General features: G+C 34.0%; 1 protein-coding gene and 1 pseudogene across 1 annotated transcript; both read left to right on the top strand.

The window, feature by feature from the left end:
* Window positions 1-345: 345 nt before the first annotated feature.
* LOC107944144 (uncharacterized) lies at window positions 346-2799 on the top strand (annotated as a pseudogene).
* Window positions 2800-23006: 20207 nt separating this feature from the next.
* LOC107946657 (uncharacterized) lies at window positions 23007-25710 on the top strand. Its single transcript, XM_016881072.2, has one exon. It carries the CDS (start codon window positions 23130-23132, stop codon window positions 25524-25526), a length of 2397 nt encoding a protein of 798 aa, XP_016736561.1. The 5' UTR covers window positions 23007-23129; the 3' UTR covers window positions 25527-25710.
* The last annotated feature ends 1066 nt before the right edge of the window (window positions 25711-26776 follow it).

Here is a 26776-nt window from a genome sequence, read left to right as displayed (position 1 = left end):
TTTTTTAGCTCTCTTTAATGTTTTGTTGGTATCTATTCTATCACAAGCTTTAACTTTAATGTCGAGGAAGATGAACATGTTAGTATAAACAATGGATAGATTAGTTTCATGATTACTTTGGCATTCTTTTTTTAGCTCTCTTTAATGTTTTGTTGGTATCTATTCTATCACAAGCTTTAGCTTTAATGTCGAGGAAGATGAATGACAAAAGATTGGCTTTTGTAAAAGCTACGAAAGCATCAATGTTTAAAACTCTGTCGTATTTAACTTCTACTCAAACCTCTATCTAACCAAACCATAACAAGAGCCAAGTGAGAAGAGTGAAAAGAGTGTAGAAGGGGGGAAATGCCTCCTTACATCTCTCTATATATCACTGAAGCAGTGAAAAGTATTTGGGTTCGTTGGAACATCCGATGGGCCATTTTGTTCAGTCTCTTGTTGCAGGCCCTATTGATTCTTGTGGCTCCACTCAGAAAATCTGCTAGAGGAAAATTCAATATCATCCTCATTTGGTTTGCATTTTTATTGGCTGACGCAGCTGCCAATTTTGCAATTGGTCTCATCTCCAACAGCCAACGTAATCGATATGACAAGGCCGGCCACAAGGCCAACCAGAAGCCCGAGGAGAACAGTGATCTATTAGCATTTTGGGCGCCCTTTCTTCTATTACACCTCAGAGGCCCTGATACCATCACAGCTTTTGCTCTCGAAGATAATGAGCTTTGGCTAAGACACTTTTTGGGCCTTGGCTTTCAAGCAGGGGCTGTTGTTTATGTCTTCATCCAGTCACTTCCCAACAAGAGCCTATGGGTTCCCACATTACTCAAGTTTGTGGCTGGTATGATCAAGTACGGCGAGCGGACATGTGCTTTGTATAAGGCGAGCTTGGAAAAATTTTGAGATTCCATACTCAAAAAGCTGGATCCTGGGCCCGATTATGGTAAACTTATGGAGGAATATGACTTCAAGAAAAAGAACAAACTCCCAACACAAATCAGTTTAACACTGGAGCCTGATAAAGAAGCCAAGGCTTCTGATGTTCCACCTAAGACGAACAGCTTGAAGGACTTAGAGATGGTGCATTATGCTTATAAATACTTCCAAACATTCAAGGGACTTGTTGTTGATCTCATCTTCGGCTTTCATAAGCGCGGCGAGAGTCGTGATTTCTTCAAAATTAGGGACCCTAAAGATGCTCTAAGGGTAATTGAGGTTGAACTCAACTTCCTGTATGGAACTCTTTATACCAAGGTGGAAGTTCTACACTTGAGGATGCAGAAGATCTATGTTGGCTATATTTTGCGATTCCTAGCTCTTGCGTGTGTTTTGGCTACTTTTGGAATCTTTAATTTCAAAGTAAACAAACATGAATTCCGTGGAGTTGATATTGGAATCATCTACACCTTGCTTCTTGGTGTTATTGCCCTGGATGTAATAGACATCTTCATACTCATTTTTTCAGATCGAAGTATTGCTTCTATAAAGGACCTTGAACGTCCACCCTAGTGGGCACCCATCTACAAAGCTTTCCTTGTCCTAATGAGGCCGTGGTGGAAGACTTGTACATGTAACTGTAAATACGAGCATAGTCCCGAACATGAACTACTTGCCACTCCCCTTGTAGTTCGACGGTGGTCTGGATCCATCTCATCACACAACTTAATAAGATACTGTCTGAAAAGTAATAGGACAAGCATCCATGAATTCCCTAGTTGGTGGCAGATCATGTTTGAAAGCATACTTCGTTTCTTGAAACTCTATGAATGTTTTGATAAATGTGCTACCTGCATTTGCAACGTCATTGAAGAATGTTTAAGCCCTATTAGAAAAGGTCTGTGTAAAATTTTCTGGCCCTGTTTCGAAAAAATCTTTTCCTTTTGTGCGAAAGATTTAATGGATGAGATGGTGTATGCGTCCCTCAAGCCATTCAGCTTGGACCTATGGATATTCATCTTTGAGGAGTTAAAAACAAAATCTATGTTTGTAGATACTCCAGAAACCGCAAAGAGAATATCCTTAGCCAGAGGTGAATAGGCTTTGACGGATGCTTGTGAAGAAGCAGAACGTGGTAAGCTACTGAGGTATTTAATTGATGTTCCGTATGATGAGAGCATTCTCTTGTGGCAGATTGCCACAGATCTATGTTACCACCCTGATGATGATAAGGTTCGGAAGAATACAAATCGGCAGGACACGAAGAATCCAACAGATCGGTAGGATCATGAGAAGGAGGAATTGACATATCGGCAGTTCAGTAAAACCCTGTCGGATTACATGCTATATCTTCTCGAATTTAGGCCAACCATGATGTCTGCCGTGACGGGTATTGGGAAAATAAAATTTCGTGACATATGTGCTGAGGTTGAAAGGTTCTTTAAGTTGGTGGATTTACGTCCAAATCAGGATAAGAAGGCTTGCGAAGAATTATTGGGTGTGAAGACGAATGTTGGCTCTCTGGAAGTGAAAGGAGACCCCAAGTAAATCAATGTATTGGTGGACAGATGATGGCCTTCAGAAAGTGAAGGGAGGCCCAAGTAAATCAGTGTTGTTTGAAGCATGTATGTTGGCCAAAGAGCTAAATAAGATGAACAATAAGTGGAAAATATGAGCAAAGTGTGGGTGGAATTAGTGTCATATGCAGCAAGTCATTTCCGAGCAAGTACACATGTAGCATATGTAAGCCAAGGTGGAGAGCTTATTACCTTCTTTTGGTTGTTGATGGCTCACTTTGGTCTGGGGGAGCGTTTCCATATCAACGAAGGTCATAATGTAAGAGCGAAATTAATCATGGGAAAGTAATTAAAAAAACAACTTTTTCCATTTTCATGCTTTGTTTTATCTTTTATTGTTATTGCACAAATCCTCAGCTCGAAATAAGTGTCATGTACTGTAGTTGCTTGCTTAGTCAATTACTGTGTTGTAAGCTCTCCCCTTTACGGAGTAAAGTTTATCTTAACTGAAATAAATTAAAGAGATGAGTTGGTATTAATTCTTATTTATAATTTTCGCGTTTATCATTTATTTAAAGGTTGAGAAGAGAAAATGTTCTAATATCTCAAACAGGAGCTTAGTAGAGAACTTGGAGGGCCATCGCCTCCCTAAAATGATAAAATTTTAATTTAGGTCTTTTATAATTTATAAAATTTTAAATTAGTAATGATAAATTACACTTTAACCCTCAAAAATAATAAAAATTTGATTTAACACTTTATAAATTATAAAAATATAGGTTATTAAAATGATGAAATTATATTTTTATTATCTTAAAAATATACAATTTAATTCTACCTCAAAATTTTATTTCTAACTCTACCATTGATATCAAAGGAGACATCTTATTATATATATATATAATAAAATTATTGACTAAATTCGGTATCGATTTAATAAACACTTTCAAGTTACCAACTGAATATAATCATTAATTTTTTTAAAATAATTTCATGTACTCATATTTATTTTAATATTTAAATATTGTAACTTTTAATATTTTTTAGTAAATTTTAAAACCATAATTTGGCAAGTGTTAATTGACATAAATGCCTACCGAATATCACATCTTAATTACAGATAAGATAGTATTTAAAATATGTTAATTAGATAACTTTATTTAATAATTTATTTAAATTTAAAATTAAAATCTATTCAAAAGTGATTGCATAAATTTTAAATTGGGATAATTTTCCATTTGGTACTTATACTTTCATAAAATGTCCAATGTATTGTACTTCAAAAATATCTAATGCGGTACCTAAACTATCAATATTTATTTTATTTTGGTGCATATATTTTTATAAAATGTTCAATATGGTATCTCTACTTTGAAAATGTCTAATGTGGTACATGAACTATTAATATATGTATTATTATGGTACCTGAGTTTAACATAGTCAGTGAATTGTTAAACCAGCCAATGAAAAATAGACACAAATTATTTTTCCAAATGATCAAGTCTACATAGATAATATAATATTATAGGAAAAACTAAATGAAACAAAAATATTAAATTGAATTAAATTAAAAAGACAAATAACTAAACATGTTATTAATAAAAAGGAACTAAATATTAGACTTACATGAAAATAACTTGGAACTTTGAAACCCTAAGGCCTTCGTCTCCTTCTTTCTCCCTTTTCTTTTTCTTTTTTTCTTTCTTTTTCCTTCTTTTTAATTCTTTTATTTTATTATACATTAATATATTATTATATAATATAATATATATACTTTTAAGGTTTATTCTAGAATATATATTTAATAAATTCAAAAAAATCTACCTTATGCGGCCTCATTAAGAAACAATAGCATACTTGCTTCTTTAGTCCCTTTAATTTTTCTTTAATCAATAACTCAACTTTCACCCTTTATGCAATTTAGTCCTTATACCTAATTACTCTTAATTCACTATCAAAACATTAAAATTTTTCAACAAAACTTTAATACCACCTTAATGACACTCCGTAAATATTTATAAAAATATTTACGGCTTGGTTTATAAAAATGAGGTCCCGATACCTCATTTTCCAAAACTACTTGAACTAGAATTTTATCACTCGAATCTAATAATTCATTATAAGATATAAATTATTAATTCAAAAATCTTTTTAAATCCATATTTGACTCATAAATATTAAATAATAAAATTTATTAGCTTATTTGTCGGATTTGGTGGTCTCGAACCACTGTTTCCGGCACAATTGAAAATTGGGCTATTACAATTAATTCCATCCATTAACGATTTCCATCATTGACGACATTGATCGTTAAAATACATTGCCGAGCCAATTAAATTGTGACACGTGGTAGCTTTTGGTTTTTTTTAATATTTTTCTATAGAAAAAGATTAAAAAATTATAAAAAATAAAAATTTCAAATATTAAAAAATATTACAAATATTAAAATTGATATAAACTTATTAAAGCCATAAAAACTTATAAATATTAAAAAAATATTAAAAAATCTAATATACTATAAAAGATTATAAAATTAATAAAAAAAATATTTAGGATTTTATAAAGACATATTAAAAATATATAAAATCATAAAAAAATATTAAAGGTATTAGAATTGATATAAGCTTATAAAAATTATAAAAAAAATCATAAAAACTTAACTGGATTTGAACCGACTAGACCCAAATCAGCAAGCGTATTGGTTCGAAGGAAGTTATTAGACCGATTGACATGAGAACTGGACGGTTGAATTGATTTTTTTAAATGTTTTTAAATGTTTTATTTAATTGAACTGGATGGATCAGTTGAACTAGCAAACCGATGGCATGACTGGTTCGACCACCAGTCTGATTTTGAAAACCTTGGTCAGAATATTTCATTATGATATAAGCTAATAGTTGGATAATAAAATTTTAATTTGATATTTTTTTAAAAAAAAATCGGTTCAACCACCCGGTTCCCAAGTTAACCGGTCTAATAGCTTTCCTTGGATTGGTACCCCTGCCTATTTTGGGCTAATCAATCCAATTTAAGTATTTATGATTTTTTTAAAATTTTTATAAGTTTATATCAATTTTATTATTTTTAAGAAGTCTAATACATTCTTTAATATTATATAAGTTTTATTAATTTATAATTTTTTTACAATTTATTAGATTTTTTATTTTTATAATACTTTTAAGTTTTTATCATTTTAATAAGTTTATATCAATTTTAATATTTTTAGTATTTTTAATAATTTTGTTGACACTATTTTTTGATAAAACGGGGTCGACTTGGATTTCAAAAATGAAAACGAAAAATGGGAGTCGCCACCAATCCTTTTTTGATGAGGTGTGATCGAGTCACCTCGTAAAACGATTGTTTTTAATAAACGATTTAGATTTTATTAAAACAACGATTTTGGTCCACGAAATTCAGAAAAACAGGTTCGGGAGTCGATTACGCACGAGGAAGGGTTAGCACCCTCGATACGCCCAAAATTGGTACCTAGCCGATTACTTAATGTCTTGGTGTCGAAAATTAAAAACTCGAAAAGAATTTAAAAATACGATCCCTCTTTATATTGCGTTACTTTAAAATTACTCGAATAAATCAAAATGGAAAATGCCTCCTTATCTCGAAGTAACAAGATGTCACGTCCAGTAAGTTAGGACACAACACATCGTATTTTCGAGAGTAAGCTTGCCTTTATTTTTTGTTTAAACCTCATTTATTTTAATTTTTAAGGGATATTCGGTTATTTAGGATCAACGCTAAAAAAATCGAAGCTCAGTAAGTTAGGGCATGATTTTCTCAAATTTTCTAAATACGGAATATGGCCTTTATTTTCGAAAAATCCTCGTATCGAGAAAACAACGTGTCATATCCAATGCGTTAGGACACAACGTATTGAAATCCCGATAATGAGCTTTTATTTATGTTTTTTATTAAAGAGCATTCTCGATTATTTAGATTCAACGAAAAAAATAGAATCCAGCATGTTAGGGCCCAATTCTCTCGAAGATCCCAAGTATCGAGTATTGCCTTTATTTCCAAAATTTTCCTTTTTTATGAATTTGGGTAAAAATTAATGTAATGTTAAAAACAATATGCAGATGAAGGGTTATATCGATGGATTGATAATATACAACATGGAGAAATTGTTTACGACCAAAATATTAAATGAATGAATCACTATAGCATGTAAATACGAGTAAACGAAATAATACACATGACGGTAATAATTACACAACACATCAAATACAAATATTAATAATCAAAGCAAACGAGACAAAATAATATATAAATCAATTTAAAGAAAATAATAACTCAAAATAAATAATTTATAGAGACAATTAAAAATAAATAATAAATGATCCGAAATAACAGAATAAAAAAACTAAAATAACAATGAAGCTAATTAAAATAAAATTATATATAAACATAGAAAACAATTTTTTTTAAATATATATATATATATATAACAATTTGAAAAATATATACATAAGCTTACAATAAACAATATATAAAAGAAATTTAAATAAATCATATGTAAAACAGTTTCAAATAAATAGTAAATATAAAAACTTAAAATAAATAATGATGAAAGAGCATTTTTAATAAATAAATAAATTAAAAGGACTGATGATGAAATTGAAATGGAATTAAAAATTGAGGGTTTAATTGCAAAATTATAAACAGTTCGCAAGGGGACTGAAATAAGATGCGCTGATGACATGAGGGACCTTCAGGAAAATATTCCCCACCCCTAAACGCAGTCAGAGTTTGTGCATGGTCTAAGGACCATATTGAAATGAAGGTCAAAATTCTCGGCCCAAATTAAAAAAAAAACCAAAAGGAGCAGATTGTACTATACTACAAAAGCGGATGGGCTGAAACTGCAAATAGCCCCTCCAAGCCAAAACACGCGGATCTCCCCCCAGGCGGGTCGGGTCGCGAGCGGGTTAGCCAAAACGGTGCCGTTTTGAGACCTATGCGCACAGGCCAAAACGACTCCATTTGGCATTGCTATATAAATCAAATTTTTTTTAAAACCCCTATTTTTACTTTCCCTTTCAAAAAAAAAAACAGAGAAAACCTCTCAACCCCCTCTCTCCCTCTCTCTGCTTTCGGGCAAAGGGCCGGCCGTTGGCCACCGTGGCGGTCGCCGATCGCCGGTGACACCGCCGCCGCCCACGGTGGTCGAAAAACCCCAAATTTCTAATTTTTAGCCCTTTTTAAGCCTAGATTTTAGATCAATGAGAAAAATGCCTAAAAATAGAAAAAAAAAATGAAAAAAATTCAACCTTTGCCCTTCTCTGTCGACTTCGATGCCGAGGAAAGCGTCCGACGACGAGCCACGAAGCAGCACAGGTGAGTCTTCTTCTTTTTCCTTTCCTTTTTATTATTTAGAATGCGAAAACACAAAACAAAAATACAATAAAGATGAAAATAAAAAAGGAATAAAAAATAGAAGTTTCACCTCTGAAGTTGGTTTTTTGTTTCAGTTTTCTTTTTTATTAATGATCGTAAAGAAACCAAGAAGAGAAAATACATCGATATTTCATGGCTTTTATAGCCGATTTACAGAACTGTTAATCTCTTCTTTTTTGTCTTTTGCTATTTGTTTCCTCTATTGGTTGCATTGATTTCTCTCTGCAAGTGTCAGGTGCGCGTGGGGCGTGGCTGGCGTACGGCGGCTAGGAGCAGGCCTAAGGACGGTAGCTGGGAGCAAGGCATGCAGCTAGGGTTTCTGCCTTTCTTTTTGTTTGGGTGAAATTGTTTTAGATTTTGGACCATTTGGGCTTTAGGGTTTTGGTTTATTTGGGCATTGTAATTTGGGTATTGGGTTTATTTTTGTTTTGGGTTTGTTGGTTATTTATTTGGGCTTTGTTTTTATTTGGGTTTTATTGTCTGGGCCCGGGTAGAATTTGGGTCTTACAGCTGCCCCTCTTTTCTTGTTGTCGTGTAACGAAAACAGAGCAAAGACTTTAAAAAAGACCAATTTTGCCCAGCCTCACCGGATCTTGACTTCTTTTGGTGCTTCTCTTCTTCAAGTAGCCTCATTCTAGTCCACTGCGTCTTATTGCCTTGATCCACTTCACAACATCTTTAGAGAGATATGACTTCAATCTACTCTGCTGCAACTCCATGAGAATGAGATTTGGTTTTAGTTTGTTCCACTGCAACTTCAGGGAGGTAAGACTGGATGCGATCTGCTCTACTGCAACTTGAGAGAGATAATATCTGTGGTTTTAATCCGCTCCACTGCAACTTCAGGGAGATAAGACTTGATATGATGTGCTTCACTAATGCTTAGGGAGATAAGATCTGGTTTCTTTCGTCTACTCCACTACTGCTTAGGGAGATAAGACTTGATGTGATCTGCTCCACTACTGCTTAGTGAGATAAGATCTGGTTTCTTTCGTCTGCTCCACTACTGCTTAGGGAGATAAGACTTGATGTGATCTGCTCCACTACTGCTTAGGGAGATGAGACTTGATGCGATCTGCTCCACTACTGCTTAGGGAGATAAGATCTGTGGTTCTGTCTACTCCACTACTGCTTAGGGAGATAAGACTTGATGCGATCTGCTCTACTACTGCTTAGGGAGATAAGATCTATGATTTTAATCCACTCCACTGCAACTTCAGGGAGATAGGATTGGTTTTTTCGTCTGCTCCACTACTGCTTAGGGAGATAAGACTTGATGCGATCTGCTCCACTACTGCTTAGGGAGATAAGATCTGTGGTTTTAATCCACTCCACTGCAACTTCAGGGAGATAAGATTGGTTTTTTTCGTCTGCTCCACTACTGCTTAGGGAGATAAGACTTGATGCGATCTGCTCCACTACTGCTTAGGGAGATAAGATCTATGGTTTTAATTCGATTAATTGCAATGTCGGGGAAGCAAGATTCACTGTTGTAGCTTTAATGTGCTCCACTGTATCGCCAGGGAAGTAAGATTCGCCGTTGCGGCTTCAATATTTTAAATTGCAATGTCAGGGAAGCAAGATTCGCCGTTGTAACTTTAATCTGCCCCACTATATCACCAGGGAAGTAAGATTCACCGTGGCGGCTTCAATATTTTTAATTGCAAACAAGATTCACCGTTGTAGCTTCAATCTGATCCACTGCATCGCCAGAAAAGTAAGATTCACCGTTGCGACTTCAATCTTTTAAATTGTAATATCAGGGAAGCAAGATTCGCCGTCGTAGCTTTAATCTGCTCCACTGCACCGCCAGGGAAGTAAGATTCGCCGTTGCGACTTCAATCTTTTAAATTGCAATGTCGGGGAAGCAAGATTTGTCGTTGTAGCTTTAATCTGCTCCACTGCATCACCATGAAAGTAAGATTCACCGTTGCGGCTTTAATCTTTTAAATTGCAATGTCAGGGAAGCAAGATTCACCGTCGTAGCTTTAATCTGCTCTTCTACACCGCCAGGGAAGTAAGATTTGATATGATCTGCTCTACTGCAACTTCAGAGAGATAAGATCTGTTTTTTTCGATCTACTTCGCCACCAGTATGGGAAGACAAGATCTGCATCTTCGATCCACTTCCTACCAATATAGGAAGATAGGACCTGCTATCTTCGATCTACTTCACTGCCAATATAGGAAGACAAGATCTGCGTTCTTCGATCTACTTCGCCACTAGTATGGGAAGACAAGATCTGCATCTTTGATCCACTTCCTACCAATATAGGAAGACAGGACCTGCTATATTCGATCTACTTCACGCCAATACATGAAGACAAGATCTGCTTTAATGACTTCAATCCATCCCACTGCAACTTCAAAGGTATAAGATCTGTTTCTTTGATCTATTCTCTGGAGAACATGACCTGTAAAATGTATTTTATGGACCTATTATGCCTAGTGTTTAGGATGACATGATCAGAATGAATCAAATGCTCCTAACTAGATGTGTATGAATGATATTTGCATTGAATGATATTTGTATGAATGTAGAATGCCATGAGAATGATCCCTTTTTAATGTTTGAGTTGTCATACCTCGTTGCTCATCAAGGTTCCATCGCTGATGCCTTCTTGTTCAGTCGGTATCTTTGACAGAAAAACCAAAGAAATAGTCGCAATTTAGACTATTCTTTCCCTAATGCTTCTAACCCTTAAGTTGGTTAGTTCTAAACAATAGCTCTGTTTCAGGTCCTCGTACTATTTAGAAGTTTTCAGAGTAATATGTGGAACTCCTTCTACTTGAATATTATCAGTCCAGTAATCGTTATTTCAATGAAAAATGCTTGAAAAAGATTATCAAAATGGACAAGATGAAATTTTGTTGAGAGCAAATGCTCGAAATGAATGAATCAATCAAGATAGCAAATTTTGCTAGAATAAAAAATGAGAATAAATTAATCAAGATGGTGTATTTTGCCAAAATACAAAAATGGAAATAGGTGCCCAAGATATCGCAGCATGAGTTTCTCTGCCCCAAACACCCTGAGGTCCCTTTTGAACTTGATATGTGTTTAGAAGTCCTAGAAGACTTTGTTGATGCCCCAAGATGTAGCATCTCTCCTTCTCATTAATTCGGAAAGGACAAGACTACCGTATGCCCCACCTTCGATCAAAAGTTGAACTGCCCATTCCTGTGTTTTCAATTCAAAACCCCTTTGGTTTCAAGGTGCCCTTTGCGGGTTTTCACGTTGGCCTCTCATTTTATTTTTTCGTTCTTCTTTTCTTTTTCTTTTCTTTTCTTTTTTTATTTTTTTTTCAAGTGAAGTATTCATTGCTTGAATCAGAATTCTCAAGATTAGGCAGGTTCTTGCCATCCATCTTGGTTAATATCGACGCTTTTTCAGATAAGGCCTTCCACGTAAGGTCCTTCCCAGTTTGCCTCGACTTTCTTTTGAAGTCTTTTTGTATGGGAAGGATATTTTTCGATATCGGTCCCTCTCATGGAATTTTCTGGGGTGAACCATTTTGTTGATCTCACATCATTCACTTTTGGTACATTTGACCATGACAGATAGACTCGAAGGGAAGGAATATCAACTGAAATGGGTAAAATTGCCTCTATTCCATATACTAGACCTGTCCATGGGCCGGGCCGGGTCCACAAAAATTTTTAGTCCGTTTACTAGGCCCGGGCCCGGCCTGGCCCGAAATATAAGCCTGAGATTTTGCCTAGGCCCGGCCCGAAGAAAAAATATGAGGCCCGAGCCCGGCCCAGCCCGTTTTTAATTAAAATTAAAATTACTTTTTTAATAAAATTAAAACTAATTGTTAGTAAAATTATCAAATTATTAATTGTTAATTGTATTAATTGTTGTAATAAAATCTAACATTTGATTAGTAAATTTATCAAATTATTAATTGTTGAAATAAAATCTAACATTTGATTAGTAAATTTATCAAATTATTAATTGTATTAATTGTTGTAACAAAATCTAACATTTGATTAGTAAAACAAACTTGATGTTTTATTATTATTTTGTAACCCTAGTCAAGGAAATGAAAGTAAATAAACTTAAAATAAAAAACTATTATATTTTAAAAATAAAATATATATATTTAATATTTTTCGAGTCGGGCCGGGCCCGGGCCAAAAAAATCTTTCCCGAGGCCTGACCCATTTTTTAAACGGGCCTAAAATTTTGCCCAAGCCCATATTTCGGGCCTATATTTTTACCCAAACCCTTCCATATTTCGGGCGGGCCGTCGGGCCTGGCCGAGCCGTCCGGCCCATGGACAGGTTTACCATATAGCAATGAGAAATGATTTGCCCCGGTAGAGGTTTTTTTCTTTTATTTTTGGTTTTTTTTTATTTTTTGCCTCCACTGAATCGTTTATTTTGGGGCGACATGGTGTTAATCTTGAACAGACTGCAAAATTCTGATGTCGTGCGGTTGTTTAAATTCAATGCATTGTCTAATATGATCCTTTTTTAGCATTCCATATTGACATATGATTCTTCAAGAAATCTGTTGATTGTCAGCTTTGTGATATTGGCATATGAAACAATCTCTACCCACTTTATGAAGTAATCGACGACCACAAAGATGAATCGATAACCGCCTGAAGCTTTTGGTGAGGTCGGCCCAATGACATCCATGCCCCTCATAGAGAAAGTCCATGGAAAAGTCATAACATGAAGAGATAAAGGAAGCACATAAATCTTGTATCCATAAATTTGACCCTTGTGGCATTTCTTAGAATAATTGATGCAATCCCCTTCCATGGTGAACCAGCAATACCTAAATCTCATGATTGACTTGGCCATTGCAAAATCAATGCATGTGTTCCTCAAACACCCTTATGGACATTTTCTAATACTTTCTTAGCCTCAACAGCATCCATACGTCTTGGTAGCTCAGGCATATCTTGATCATGCGAAAACATCTTTGAATTCTCAAAGTAACTCAATGACATCTCGCTTTATCTCTATGGTGATACAAGCTCCGATTTTCACCTCTTTCTCTTCTCCTAAGCTCACAATTTCCAATTGATTTTTTTGTAAGGTAGGATCTGTTTTTCGACTTGCTCTACCATCTTTAACAAATCAGGAGATAAGCAACAGTCTCGATCATCTTCAAAGTCCTGAGGTTCCTCTAAACACATATCTTGCTCAAAAGAAAGTTCTGAGTCAATAGTAGTGTTGCTCATATCATTGATATCTAGAGACCTGTTCTAGGGATGGAGGAAGACTCAAAGAGCTAATGAATCAAAGGGGAATTATTTGTGTGGTATGAGTATGAATGAAATGGAAGGAACAAAAGAATGTTTGCCAAAACAAGACACAAAGATGTATTTCGTTGAAATAAAGAATAGTGGACATGTGCCTTTTTCACAAAATGATTTTCTATTGCTCCCAGACTTAGAGCAATAAGAGCGTTCCAAATATTATTCTGAAATGGTCCTAAAAATTATAAGAATCTCCTTCACAGTCCAGTTGTTTAGAATGCCTCTAGGGATATAGAAACAAATTCCTGATAGGTTTTTTTTAGTACCTTCTTCAAAGGCACAAACATCTTTACCTCCTGAACCATCGATATCTTCAAAGAATTCTAATTCTCTATCATCCATCTGGCTCTGTACTAGAGTTCTGAACTCAATGCACTTTTAGATTTTAGGAAAATTATTGTATGAATGAAATATAATGTTAATGAATGAAAAGATGCATGCAATGAAATGTAATGCACATGCATAAATGCAAAAAGAGACGTTGATTTTGGTTCAATTCCATTAGAACAACTTTACTAGAAAATAGATCTCTTTACATAAAGCAGATATATGTACGGCTTTCTCTCATATGCAGGTATATTCGATCCTCTTCTTCATTCGAGCGTTAAGATAAATCTCACGAACTTTTTAAAAGGGATGTCTCTTCTATCTCCTTTTGCTTGATCCGGACCGCGACTCGTTGCTCACTCATCCTCGTGATACTCGTTGGCTTCTCTTTACGAAAGTTCAGCTGCTCTCGAATAATCTTTGTCATCTTGAATCCTCGGACAACGGAGCAATAGTCATGTAGTCCTCCATTAAACTATCATCCTTCTCTTATCACGTTTTCTTCAACTATATTCGGACAACCGTATTGTCATCCACTTTATAAAAAAAAACCATTTTCTTAAGACAAGCTCTCTATTTAGCAACTGAACGTGAATCAACACCTCTTTTTTATGATGAAAATGCAATGCAATCATAACCAAAAAGACAACAGGTTAGTACAAAGCAAAAGCAATCAAGAATAAATAGAACAACTACTCGGGTGACCATTAGGGGCTTGAAGTGGTTCTTCCTAAGGTAGGCTCTTAGGTTCACTACATGTGGTTCGGCTGTAAAGCGAAGGTACCCGAACCAGCAGATTCCTCGACCCTCACCCATTATAGGCTCATACGGATCGAGTTCGATTCAGGGGAATACATTTCCCTATGGTTGCACGAAGATGAAAATCTCACGAAGACATAGGTACGGATGTATCCCGAAAGCGATCTGCTATCCTGCATGGAGGTGAAGACCTCACGAAGGAAATAGCTTCTCACTCCTACCTCAAAGGTGTGACCAACGGTCATGCAATGCGATGTGCATAAATATATCAAGACTTAAACCAACACAACAACTATAAAACGACAATGATGAAGATCGTAATAAAGACAAATGAAATGCAATGAACGGATCGTAAATTTAAATTAAATTCTCAATTTTTGACAAAAAGACAAAAAGTAATCAACACGTGGCTTGACTCACAAATTTACTCCCCAGTGGAGTCGCCAAGTTGTTGACACCATTTTTTGATAAAACGGGGTCGACTTGGATTTCAAAAATGAAAACGAAAAATGAGAGTCACCACCAATCCTTTTTTTATGAGGTGTGATCGGGTCACCTCATAAAACGGTTATTTTTAATAAACGATTTAGATTTTATTAAAACAACGATTTTGGTCCACGAAATTCAGAAAAACAGGTTCGGGAGTCGATTACGCACGAGGAAGGGTTAGCACCCTCGATACGCCCACAATTGGTACCTAGTCGATTACTTAATGTCTTGGTGCCGAAAATTAAAAACTCGAAAAGAATTTAAAAATACGATCCCTCTTTATATTGCGTTACTTTAAAATTACTCGAATAAATCAAAATAGAAAATGCCTCCTTATCTCGAAGTAACAAGATGTCACGTCCAGTAAGTTAGGACACAACACATCGTATTTTCGAGAGTAAGCTTGCCTTTATTTTTTGTTTAAACCTCATTTATTTTAATTTTTAAAGGATATTCGGTTATTTAGGATCAACGCTAGAAAAATCGAAGCTCAGTAAGTTAGGGCATGATTTTCTCGAATTTTCTAAATACGGAATATGACCTTTATTTTCGAAAAATCCTCGTATCGGGAAAACAATGTGTCATATCCAATGCATTAGGACACAACGCATTGAAATCCCGATAATGAGCTTTTATTTATGTTTTTTATTAAAGAACATTCTCGATTATTTAGATTCAACGAAAAAAATTAGAACCCAGCACGTTAGGGCCCAATTCTCTCGAAGATCCCAAGTATCGAGTATTGCCTTTATTTCCAAAATTTTTCTTTTTTACGAATTTGGGTAAAAATTAATGTAATGTTAAAAACAATATGCAGATGAAGGGTTATATCGATGGAATGATAATATACAACATGGAGAAATTGTTTACGACCAAAATATTAAACGAATGAATCACTATAGCATGTAAATACGAGTAAACGAAATAATACACATGACGGTAATAATTATACAACACATCAAATACAAATATTAATAATCAAAGCAAACGAGACAAAATAATATATAAATCAATTTAAAGAAAATAATAACTCAAAATAAATAATTTATTTAGACAATTAAAAATAAATAATAAATGATCCGAAATAACAGAATAAAAAAACTAAAATAACAATGAAGCTAATTAAAATAAAATTATATATAAACATAGAAAACAATTTTTTTAAATATATATATATAACAATTTGAAAAATATATACAAAAGCTTACAATAAACAATATATAAAAGAAATTTAAATAAATCATACGTAAAACAGTTTCAAATAAATAGTAAATATAAAAACTTAAAATAAATAATGATGAAAGAGCATTTTTTAATAAATAAATAAATTAAAAGGACTGATGATGAAATTGAAATGGAATTAAAAATTGAGGCTTTAATCGCAAAATTATAAACAATTCGCAAGGGGACTGAAATAAGATGCGTTGATGACATGAGGGACCTTCAGGGAAATATTCCCCACCCCTAAACGCAGTCAGAGTTTGCGCATGGTCTAAGGACCAAATTGAAATGAAGGTCAAAATTCTCGGCCCAAATTAAAAAAAACCAAAAGGTGCAGATTGTAATATACTACAAAAGCGGAGGGGCTCAAACTGAAAATAGCCCCTCCAAGCCAAAACACGCGGATCTCCCCCCAGGCGGGTCGGGTTGCGAGCGGGTTGGCCAAAACGGCGGCGTTTTGAGACCTATGCGCACAGGCCAAAACGACGCCGTTTGGCATTGCTATATAAATCAAAAAAAATTTTAAAACCCTTATTTTTACTTTCCCTTTCAAAAAAAAAAAAACAGAGAAAACCTCTCAACCCCCTCTCTCCCTCTCTCTGCTTTCGGGCAAAGGGCCGACCGTTGGCCACCGTGGCGGCCGTCGGTCGCCAGTGACACCGCCGCCGCCCACGGTGGCCGAAAAACCCCAAATTTCTAATTTTTAGCCCTTTTAAGCCTAGATTTTAGATCAAGGAGGAAAATGCCTAAAATAGAAAAAATTTGAAAAAGATTCAACATTTGCCCTTCTCTGTCGACTTCGACGTCAGGGAAAGCGTCCGACGACGAGCCACGAAGCGGCACAGGTGAGTCTTCTTCTTTTTCCTTTCCTTTTTATTATTTAGTATGCGAAAAAACAAAATAAAAAACCAATAAAGATGAAAATAAAAAAAGGAATAAAAAAAAGAAGTGTCACCTTTGAAGTTGGTTTTTTGTTTCAATTTTCTTTTTTATTAATGATCGTAAAAAAACCAAGAAGAGAAAATACATCGATATTTCATGGCTTTTATAGCCGATTTACAGAACTGTTAATCTCTTCTTTTTTGCCTTTTGCTATTTGTTTCCTCTATTGGTTGCATTGATTTCTCTCTGCAGGTGTCAGGTTCGCGTGGGCGTGGCTGGCGTGCGGCGGCCAGGAGCAGGCCTAAGGACGGGGCTGGGAGCAAGGCATGCTGCTAGGGTTTCTGCCTTTCTTTTTGTTTGGGTGAAATTGTTTTAGATTTTGGGCCATTTGGGCTTTAGGGTTTTAGTTTATTTGGGCATTGTAATTTGGGTAGTGGGTTTATTTTTGTTTTGGGTTTGTTGGTTATTTATTTGGGCTTTGTTTTTATTTGAGGTTTATTGTCTGGGCCCGGGTAGAATTTGGGTCTTACAAATTTTATAATTTTTTTTATTTTTTGTTTTTTAATCATTTTATGGGAAAATATTAGATTAAACCAGAAGTTGCACGTGTGACGATTTGTTTGGTCCAATTATTTTAATGGTCAACGTGGTCAATGATGAAAACCGTTAACAGAGCAGATTAATTGATTATTTTAGTTAACGATAGGAGCTTAGGGTTTAATTGATTTTTTTGTTTTGCATTTCTTTAAAGGGATTTTTTTAACATATAAGCCTTAAAATTATATTTATTAAAAATCAATGGCAAATCCTGGACTAAATTGTGGGGAGTCTAGTAAAATTTTTAAAAATTTTAGGAGTTCAATGAGAATATTTTTAAAAAAAACTAGGGGTCTGATTAAAATTATAGTAAACTATACAAAATGGTCACCCAACTATGCATGCATTCCTGTTTTGGTCACCTAACTTTAAAAATTTTAAATTTAGGCACTAATGTTTGAATTTGTTCTTGTTCTGGTCACCCGCTGTTAAATTGATAACATAAAGTATTTTCTAACTGGTATAATAACACATTTAGTCATCTATACTTAAAGATTTTTTTAAAGGTTTTTCCATTTTATGTACTGAATTGAATAATTTCAATCATAAATAAACCAATTAATAGATGTGGAATGCCTATGTTTTAAAAGCTGAAAGCTTTGATTAAGAAGTTTCAAGATCAAATTGATACAATTTTTAAATGTGAAGGGTTAAACTTATTGAATTGTTTAAAAGTAAGATCAAATTAATAGAATATGTAAGTATTGAGGACTAAATGTGCTATTATACTAGTTAGAAAAAAGGTTTTTCATTATCAGTTTAATGACGAGTGACTAAAATAGGAACGAATTCAAACATTAGTGCCTAAATTGAGAATTTTTAAAGTTGGGTGATAGAAACAGGAACGCGAGCTTAGTTGTGCGACCATTTGTATAGTTTATACTAAAATTTTTGTGAGATTAATGAGAATTTTCAAAAAAATTTAAGAGAGCTTAATTAAAATTTTCAAAAATAAGAAGAAGGTATAATGAGAATTTTTAAAATTTTGAAAGGGCTTAATTAAAATTTTCTAAAAACTTCAAGAGAGAAATATAAATTTCCAAAAAATTTGGGAGTCTAATTAAAACTTTCTAAAAATTTCAAGGTAGAAATCAAAATTTCTCAAAATTTTTGGAGACCAAGTCCCCTTACGCCCCCACAAGGATCCACCCTTGTAAAAAATAATCAACAACCGAGTTATAGGTGAAATAGTAAAGTAGTTATAGATAAGCATTCTTTAGGCTTTGAGTTTATATATATTGGTATTTTTCATGAAAATTTCACAGTACATATTCAATATTGCTCCCAAAGTTCAAACCTGAGTTCTTCTTAAGATTGTAATGTGTCTTAGCATTCTATTCGTCACTTGTTGGTTATATATATATACCTTTATTGCTGTTTTAGTTAAATATGTCATTATAAAAATAGTAAAAAGACGAGAACACCTTTATATCAATACTAAATTCTTTATTAAAAGAGGACTTTTTAAATAATTTGTTGACTGAATCAATGTCGATTTTACTCGTGACACTTGAGTATAACTATTTTAAAATTAAAGTTTTAAAACTCAATACCAAAATAGGAAAATTTTTAAGAAGTTCAGAAAACTAATAATTAAGCAAGACATGATTCATGAGGCCTTCATTACTAATCGATCCAAAACTTTATGGTAGCTATGGAAGAGGGTGGAGAATAAAGTGAGTTACTTGTGGGAAGAAGCAATAAAGTGCAAAATTAAAATGGGGAATGGAGCTTGTGTTTCACTCACTTCCATCATCAAATGAATGAATTGCCTTTTCTTGGAATAAGAATGGCTTGCATTTAAACCATGTCCATGTCGGATAAAAGTGCAAAAAGAAAAAAAAGTGTAATATTTTAACAACTCCTTACTTAAGAATCACAGCCAAGTATAAACGTGTGATGAACTTGGGTTATTCCAAAATTGGAGGAATATAAATATATCATACTTTACTGAATATGTAAGCATAAATAATGGACAAATTAGTTTCATGGTTACTTTGGTTTTTTTTTTCTTAGCTCTCTTTAAAGTTTTGTTGGTATCTATTCTATCACAAGCTTTAGCTTTAATGTCGAAGAAGATGAATGACGAAAGATTGGCTTTTGTAAGAGCTACGAAAGCACCAGTGTTTAATCTTGAAACACAACTCAACATGTTAAGAAAATTAGCTCCTCGCCATTTGTGAGGCAAGAATGAGGTGCATTCTGAATTTTACTTGTATTCTTCCGGTTTAAAGAAGATTGTATAAGTGTTGTGCTTGCCTTGTTACTTAATTAAATAAGGATTAGTTGTTGTAATTTTTATTCTCTTTTGTATTATATATATACATATATATATCAATTTAATGATATCAGTGAAATTTGCTTCATATTTGATTCTCCCAGACTGCATTGTTGCGAGAGGTGAGAGGTTGGTTCCTAATGAGCTTTTTCAGATTTCGTTGTAGTTGTCGCTTGTGCCACGGGCCTGGATTGCCTAGCAGGCACATCATTTTATTGTCTTTTAAATGTTACTTTATTGTACGGTTATTATATTTTGGCATAGAATAGGTGTAAGAATTTACTTTTTGAGGAAAAGAATATTTTAAATGTTTCTATGGGTATGCATTTCGGTTCAGAAGATTCAAATTTATAATGACTAGAACTATTCAATCTTTTTTTAACTTATAAATAGGAGGATAATGTGCTTTAAAGCATTCAAATTTACGTCTTCTTGCATTAGTAATAATGTCTATATCAATTAATCATAAAATTCAATCGGCTAGATAATTTGGATTTTATATATTAAAAGTTAAATAAACTAAATTAATCATAAAAATTGATTAAATCAAACCAACTGAATCGAAAATTTTTGATTTTTCAAATTATTACGTCAAAATCAATAGTTACTGCAGTATTGCTCAACTGAAATCTAAAGTCCTGGAAGTATGTTTAACAAAATTGTCTAACTAAAATTACTTTATCAATTAAAATTCTCCCATACTTTCTCGGACTTGAAACCAAAGATGAAATGTATATTTAGTGTTTGATAAATCAGTTGGGTTGGGGTTTTACTGAGTATTGGGTATATATATTGAGTGTTTATTGTATTTTGAATTTAGGTATGTAATTGGGTTTTGGGTCTAATAAATTTGATTTATTCAATGTAAAATATCAAAATTGAACACTAAGTATTATAACAAAGAAAATAACAGCCAAACCTCTTGTCCAGCACCAGTTGAAATGATTGAAGTCGGTGAGAAATCTTCCAATTCAGCAGCCTTTTCTCTTGCAAGAGCAACAACACTTTCAGGAAAATTGGCAAATTCTACCACATGAATACCAAAACTTTCAGGATAAACAGGTATATTTCAGAAGCTATAAATCATGAATAAAGCCTTAGTGCAACACATAAAGCAAATAACCTATCAAATAATTACAGTTCTTCACAGCTTGCAGACCTTAGCAGCAATAAGTCCACTGATTTGAGCCATATCACAAAGCAAAACAGCACCACACTTATCTGCAATCTGTCGAAACCTTCCGTAATCCCATTCCCTCGAATACGAACTACCACCACAAATCAATATCTTAGGCCTAAAATCAAGCGCCCTCTATTCCAACTTCTCATAATTTATATACCCAGTTTGTGGATTCACTTTATATGGCAAACTCTCAAAGAAAATTGAAGCAGAAGATACTTTTCTACCATGTGGGGTATAATACCCATGACTGGTATTCCCTCCTGATGGAGTATCCAATCCCATGATCCTATCTCCGGGCAATAGTAACCCAGTATAAACTGCGGCGAAGATGAAACTAACCCTAAAGAGAGCGTTGATGAAGTGTCAGCCGATTGAGATAACAAATCCATGGAACAAAAGCTTGCATTCAAACAAAACCCAAACGAAAAAAACGAATAAATGAGAGAAAAATTAAAACAGAGAAAGCCGAAGACAATGTTGAAGCAAAGATTCATACCTGAAATCGGCCCCCGATGAAACAATGTTGAGGATTTGTTATGAAAGCAGAAGAAATGAGGATAGATCTGCAATGCCGATGGAAGAAGAAGCAGAACTCTATGAGGGCAGAAAAAGGAAACGAAAATAAGAAATGGGGTAAGGATTCTCTAATCGGCGCTGGATGGGGGGAATAGCTATTACGAGACCGGGTGTATTAGGGAAGGAATAGATTTGGGACGTAATGGTAATACAACCAACCAAACAACAGATTAAATGGGGATTAAGAACCAAACATGCTGTTAGTGTTTGATAAATCAGTTGGGTTGGGGTTTTACTGAGCATTGGGAATATATATTGAGTGTTTATTTTATTTTGAATTTAGGTATGTAAATGGGTTTGGGGTCTAATAATTAATTTTTTATTTGATTTATTTAATTTAAAATATTAAAATTGAACACTGAGTGAATAAATCAATTAAACTAAACTTTGAAATCGACTAAACCTTAAAAAAAAAAAGAAGAAAATTTTCGGTTCCATTCATTTTGGGTTTGTGAAACTTTTGCACACCCCTAATTACTATTATGATATTGTCCAAGCTTTGCATTGGATTAACTTACTTGAGACCTAATTAGAATTTTTATTTCTTTTCTACAAACATTAATCTCCATTTACTAATTCAGTCTTAATTTAATTGGCATGTTATTGTTGCCAATATAGAAGGATTTGGATTCAAGTACGCTGAAAAATATTATCCTTCTATTTATGGGTTAGAGAAGGACTATGGGTAGTTTTATGCAGTGTGTCTATGACCAGAACCTATATTATAATAGACTTGAATTTAATGGAGAATTTTAACGATATTAACGATCTTTAGAAATTCAAGTCAAGATTTTAATCAGAGTAAGATATTTAGATTAACCAAAAATATTATAAAAGTTGAAAAACTAAAATTAAAATTCAAGGTTGAATTTTTTTTCAAACTTCAACATTGTATAAAGATAAAAAGTGAAATTTAAAATTTAAAGAGATATAATCCGAATCTATAATAAGATGGTATATTTACCACTTATACATAGACTCTTCAACTTAAATTGTTGCACTTTGATAATAATAGTTTAGTCTTTCTTTTTCCTTTATTCCCTTTTCCCTTTTATTTACTTGATATTCACTTATTCTTTTCTATTTCTAAAAAAAAAAAAAAGTCTCCATCCTTCTTTCTTTTATAATTATTTAATTTTATATAATTTATATTCCTACTTTTTTTTCCTTTCCACTTCTTCCTTCCTTCATTCTTTTTGTTAGTTTTGTTTTCCTAAATCATTTTTATTTGCAATATTTTGGATAAAAGTATAAACCATGTCTGTGTTAGATAAAAGTGCAAAAAGAAAAAAAGTGTTATATTTTAACAATTCCTTACTTAAGAATCACAGCCAAGTATAAACGTGTGATGACCTTGGGTTATTCCAAAATTGGAGGAAAATAAATATATCATACTTTACTGAACACATTAGTATAAACAATGGACATATTAGTTTTATGATTACTTTGGCTTTAATTTTTTAGCTTTCTCTTTAAAGTTTTGTTGGTATCTATTCTATCACAAGCTTTAGCTTTAATGTCGAGGAAGATGAATGACGAAAGATTGGATTTTGTAAGAGCTAAGAAAGCACTAGTGTTTAAAACTCTGTAGTATTTAACTCCTACTCAAACCTCTACCCAACCAAACCATAACAAGAGCCAAGTGAGAAGAGTGAAAAGAGCGTAGAAGGGGGGACATGCCTCCTTACATCCCTCTACACATCACTAAAGCAGTGAAAAGTATTTGGGATCGATGGAACATTCGAGGGGCCATTTTGTTCAGTCTCTGGTTGCAGGTCCTATTGATTATGGTGGCTCCACTCAGAAAATCTGCCAGAGGAAAATTCAATATCATCCTCATTTGGTTTGCATATTTGCTGGCTGACGCAGCTGCCAATTTTGCTGTTGGTCTCATCTCCAATAGCCAACGCAATCAATATGACATGGTCGGCCACAAGGCCAACCAGAATCCCGAGGAGAATAGTGATCTGTTAGCATTTTGGGCGCCCTTCCTTCTATTACACCTCGGAGGCCCTGATACCATCACAGCTTTTGCTCTCGAAGATAATGAGCTTTGGCTACGACACTTTCTGGGCCTTGGCTTTCAAGCAGGGGCTGTTATTTATGTCTTCATCCAGTCACTTCCCAATAAGAACCTATGGATTCCCACATTACTCATGTTTGTGGCTGGTATGATCAAGTACGGTGAGCGGACAAGTGCTTTGTATAACGCGAGCTTGGACAAATTTCGAGATTCCATGCTCAAAGAGCCAGATCCTGGGCCCAACTATGCTAAACTTATGGAGGAATATGACTTCAAGAAAAAGAATAAACTCCCAACACAAATCAGTTCGACACTGGAGCCTGATAAAGAAGCCAAGGCTTCTGATATTCCACCTAAGACGGACCGCTTGAAGGACTTGGAGGTGGTGCATTATGCTTATAAATACTTCCAAACATTCAAGGGACTTGTTGTTGATCTCATCTTCAGCTTTCGTGAGCGCGACGAGAGTCGTGATTTCTTCAAAATTAGGGACCCTGAAGATGCTCTAAGGGTAATTGAGGTTGAACTCAACTTCCTGTATGGAACTCTCTATACCAAGGTGGAAGTTCTACACTTGAAGACGAAGAAGATCTATGTTGGCTATATTTTGCGATTCCTAGCTCTTGCGTGTGTTTTGGCTACTCTTGGAATCTTTTATTTCAAAGTAAACAAACATGAATTCCGTGGAGTTGATATTGGAATCACCTACACCTTGCTTCTTGGTGCCATTGCCCTGGATGTAATAGCCATCTTTATGCTCATTTTCTCAGATCGGAGTATTGCTTCTATAAAGGACCCTGAATGTCCACCCTGGTGGGCACCCATCTATAAAGCTTTTCTTGTCCTCATGAGGCCATGGTGGAAGAATTGTACATGTAACTATAAGTACAAGCACAATTCCGAACACAAACTACTTGCCACTCCCCTTGTAGTTCGAAGGTGGTCTGGATCCATCTCGTCACACAACTTAATAAGGTACTGTCTGAAAAGCAATAGGAAAAGCATCCATGAATTCCCTAGTTGGTGGCAGATCATGTTTGAAAGCATACTTCGTTTCTTGAAACTCTATGAATGTTTTAATAAATGTGCTACCTGCATTTGCCACGTCATTGAAAAATGTTTAAACCCTATTAGAAAAGGTCTAGGTAAAATTTTTTGGCCCTGTTTCGAAAAAATCTTTTTCTTTTGTGCGAAAGATTTTATGGATGAGATGGTGTATGTGTCCCTCGAGCCATTCAGCCTGGACCTATGGAAATTCATCTTTGAGGAGCTAAAAACAAAATCTGAGTTTGCAGATACTCCAGAAACCGCAAAGAGAATATCCTCAGCCAGAGGTGAATGGGCTTTGACTGATGCTTGTGAAGAACCAGAACGTGGCAAGTTAGTGAAGTATCTAATTGATGTTCCCTATGATGAGAGCATTCTCTTGTGGCACATTGCCACAGATCTGTGCTACCACCGTGATAATGAGAAGGATCAGAAGAATAACCGGCAGGATGATGACACGGAGAATCCGACAGATCAACAAGATAATAAGCATGAGGAATTGACATATCGACAGTTCAGTAAAACCCTGTCGGATTACATGCTGTATCTTCTAGTATTTCGGCCAACCATGATGTCTGCTGTGGCGGGTATTGGGAAAATAAGATTTCGTGACACATGTGCTGAGGCTGAAAGGTTCTTTAAGATAAGGGATTTACATCGAAATCAGGACGAGAAGGCTTGCGAAGAATTACTGGGTGTGAGGACGGATGTTGGCCCTCAGGAAGTGAAGGGAGACCGAAGTAAATCAGTGTTGTTCGATGCATGTATGCTGGCCAAAGAGCTAAATAAGATGAACAATAAGTGGAAAATAATGAGCAAAGTGTGGGTGGAATTAGTGTCATATGCGGCTAGTCATTGCCGAGCAAGTACACATGCAGCAGATGTAAGCCAAGGTGGAGAGCTTATTACCTTCTTTTGGTTGTTGATGGCTCACTTTGGTCTGGGGGAGCAGTTCCAAATCAACGAAGGACATGCAAGAGCCAAATTAATCGTGGGAAAGTAATTAAAAAAACATTTTTTCCATTTTCATGCTTTGTTTTATCTTTTATTGTTACGGTACTAATCCTCAGCTAGAAATAAGTGTCATGTACTGTAGTTGCTTGCTTAGTCAATTACTGTGTTGTAAGCTCTCCCCTTTACGGAGTAAAGCTTAACTGAAATAAATTAAAGAGATGAGTTGGTATTAATTCTTATTTATAGTTTCTGTATTTATCATTTCATTTAAAGGTTGGGAAGAGAAAATGTTCTAATATCTCAAATAGTGGTCGAGCTTAGTAGAGAACTTAGAGGGCCATGGCCACCCTAAAATGGTAAATTTTTAATTTAGGTCTTTTTTAATTTATAAAATTTTAAATTAGTAATGATAAAATTACAATTTAACCCTCAAAGATGATAAAAATTTGATTTAACATTTTATAAATGATAAAGATATAAATTATTTAAATGATAAAATTACATTTTTATTATCGTAAAATATTTTTTCTAACTCAATCATTGATATCAAAGGAGACATCTTATTAGATTATATATATAATAAAATTATTGACTAAATTCAGTATCGATTTAAACACTTACGAGTTACAAACGGAATATAATCATTAATTTTTTAAGAATAATTTCATGTACTCATATTTATTTTTATATTTAAATATTGTAACTTTTAATTTTTTTTAGTAAATTTTAAAATCCAATACATGATAACTTGGCAAGTGTTAATTGACATAAATGCCTACCGAATATCACCTCTTAATTACAGATAAAATATGTTAATTAGATAACTTTATTTAATAATTTATTTTAAATTAAAATTAAAATCTATTCAAAAGTGATTTGCATAAATTTTTAATTGGGATAATTTTGCATTTTGTACTTATTCTTTTATAAAATGTCCAATGTAGTACTTGTACTTTGAAAATATCTAATGCGGTACCTGAACTATCAATATTTATTTTATTTTGGTACACATACTTTTATAAAATGTTCAATATGGTATTTTTACTTTGAAAATGTCCAATGTGGTACATGAACTATCAATATATGTATTATTATGGTACTTGGTTTTAACATCGTTAGTGAATTGTTAAACTAGCTAATGATAAATTGACACAAATATTTTTTTCAAATGATCAAGTCTACATGGATAATGTAATATTATGTGAAAAACTAAATGAAACAAAAATATAAATTGAATTAAATTAAAAAACAAATAACTAAACATATGATTAATAAAAAGAACTAAATATTAGACTTACA

This window comes from Gossypium hirsutum, chromosome D12 (assembly GCF_007990345.1).
Source record: "Gossypium hirsutum isolate 1008001.06 chromosome D12, Gossypium_hirsutum_v2.1, whole genome shotgun sequence".
Taxonomy (NCBI): Eukaryota; Viridiplantae; Streptophyta; class Magnoliopsida; order Malvales; family Malvaceae; genus Gossypium; species Gossypium hirsutum.
The sequence above is the reverse complement of the archived record's forward strand: the minus strand, read 5'-3'. Positions and strand labels throughout refer to the sequence as shown.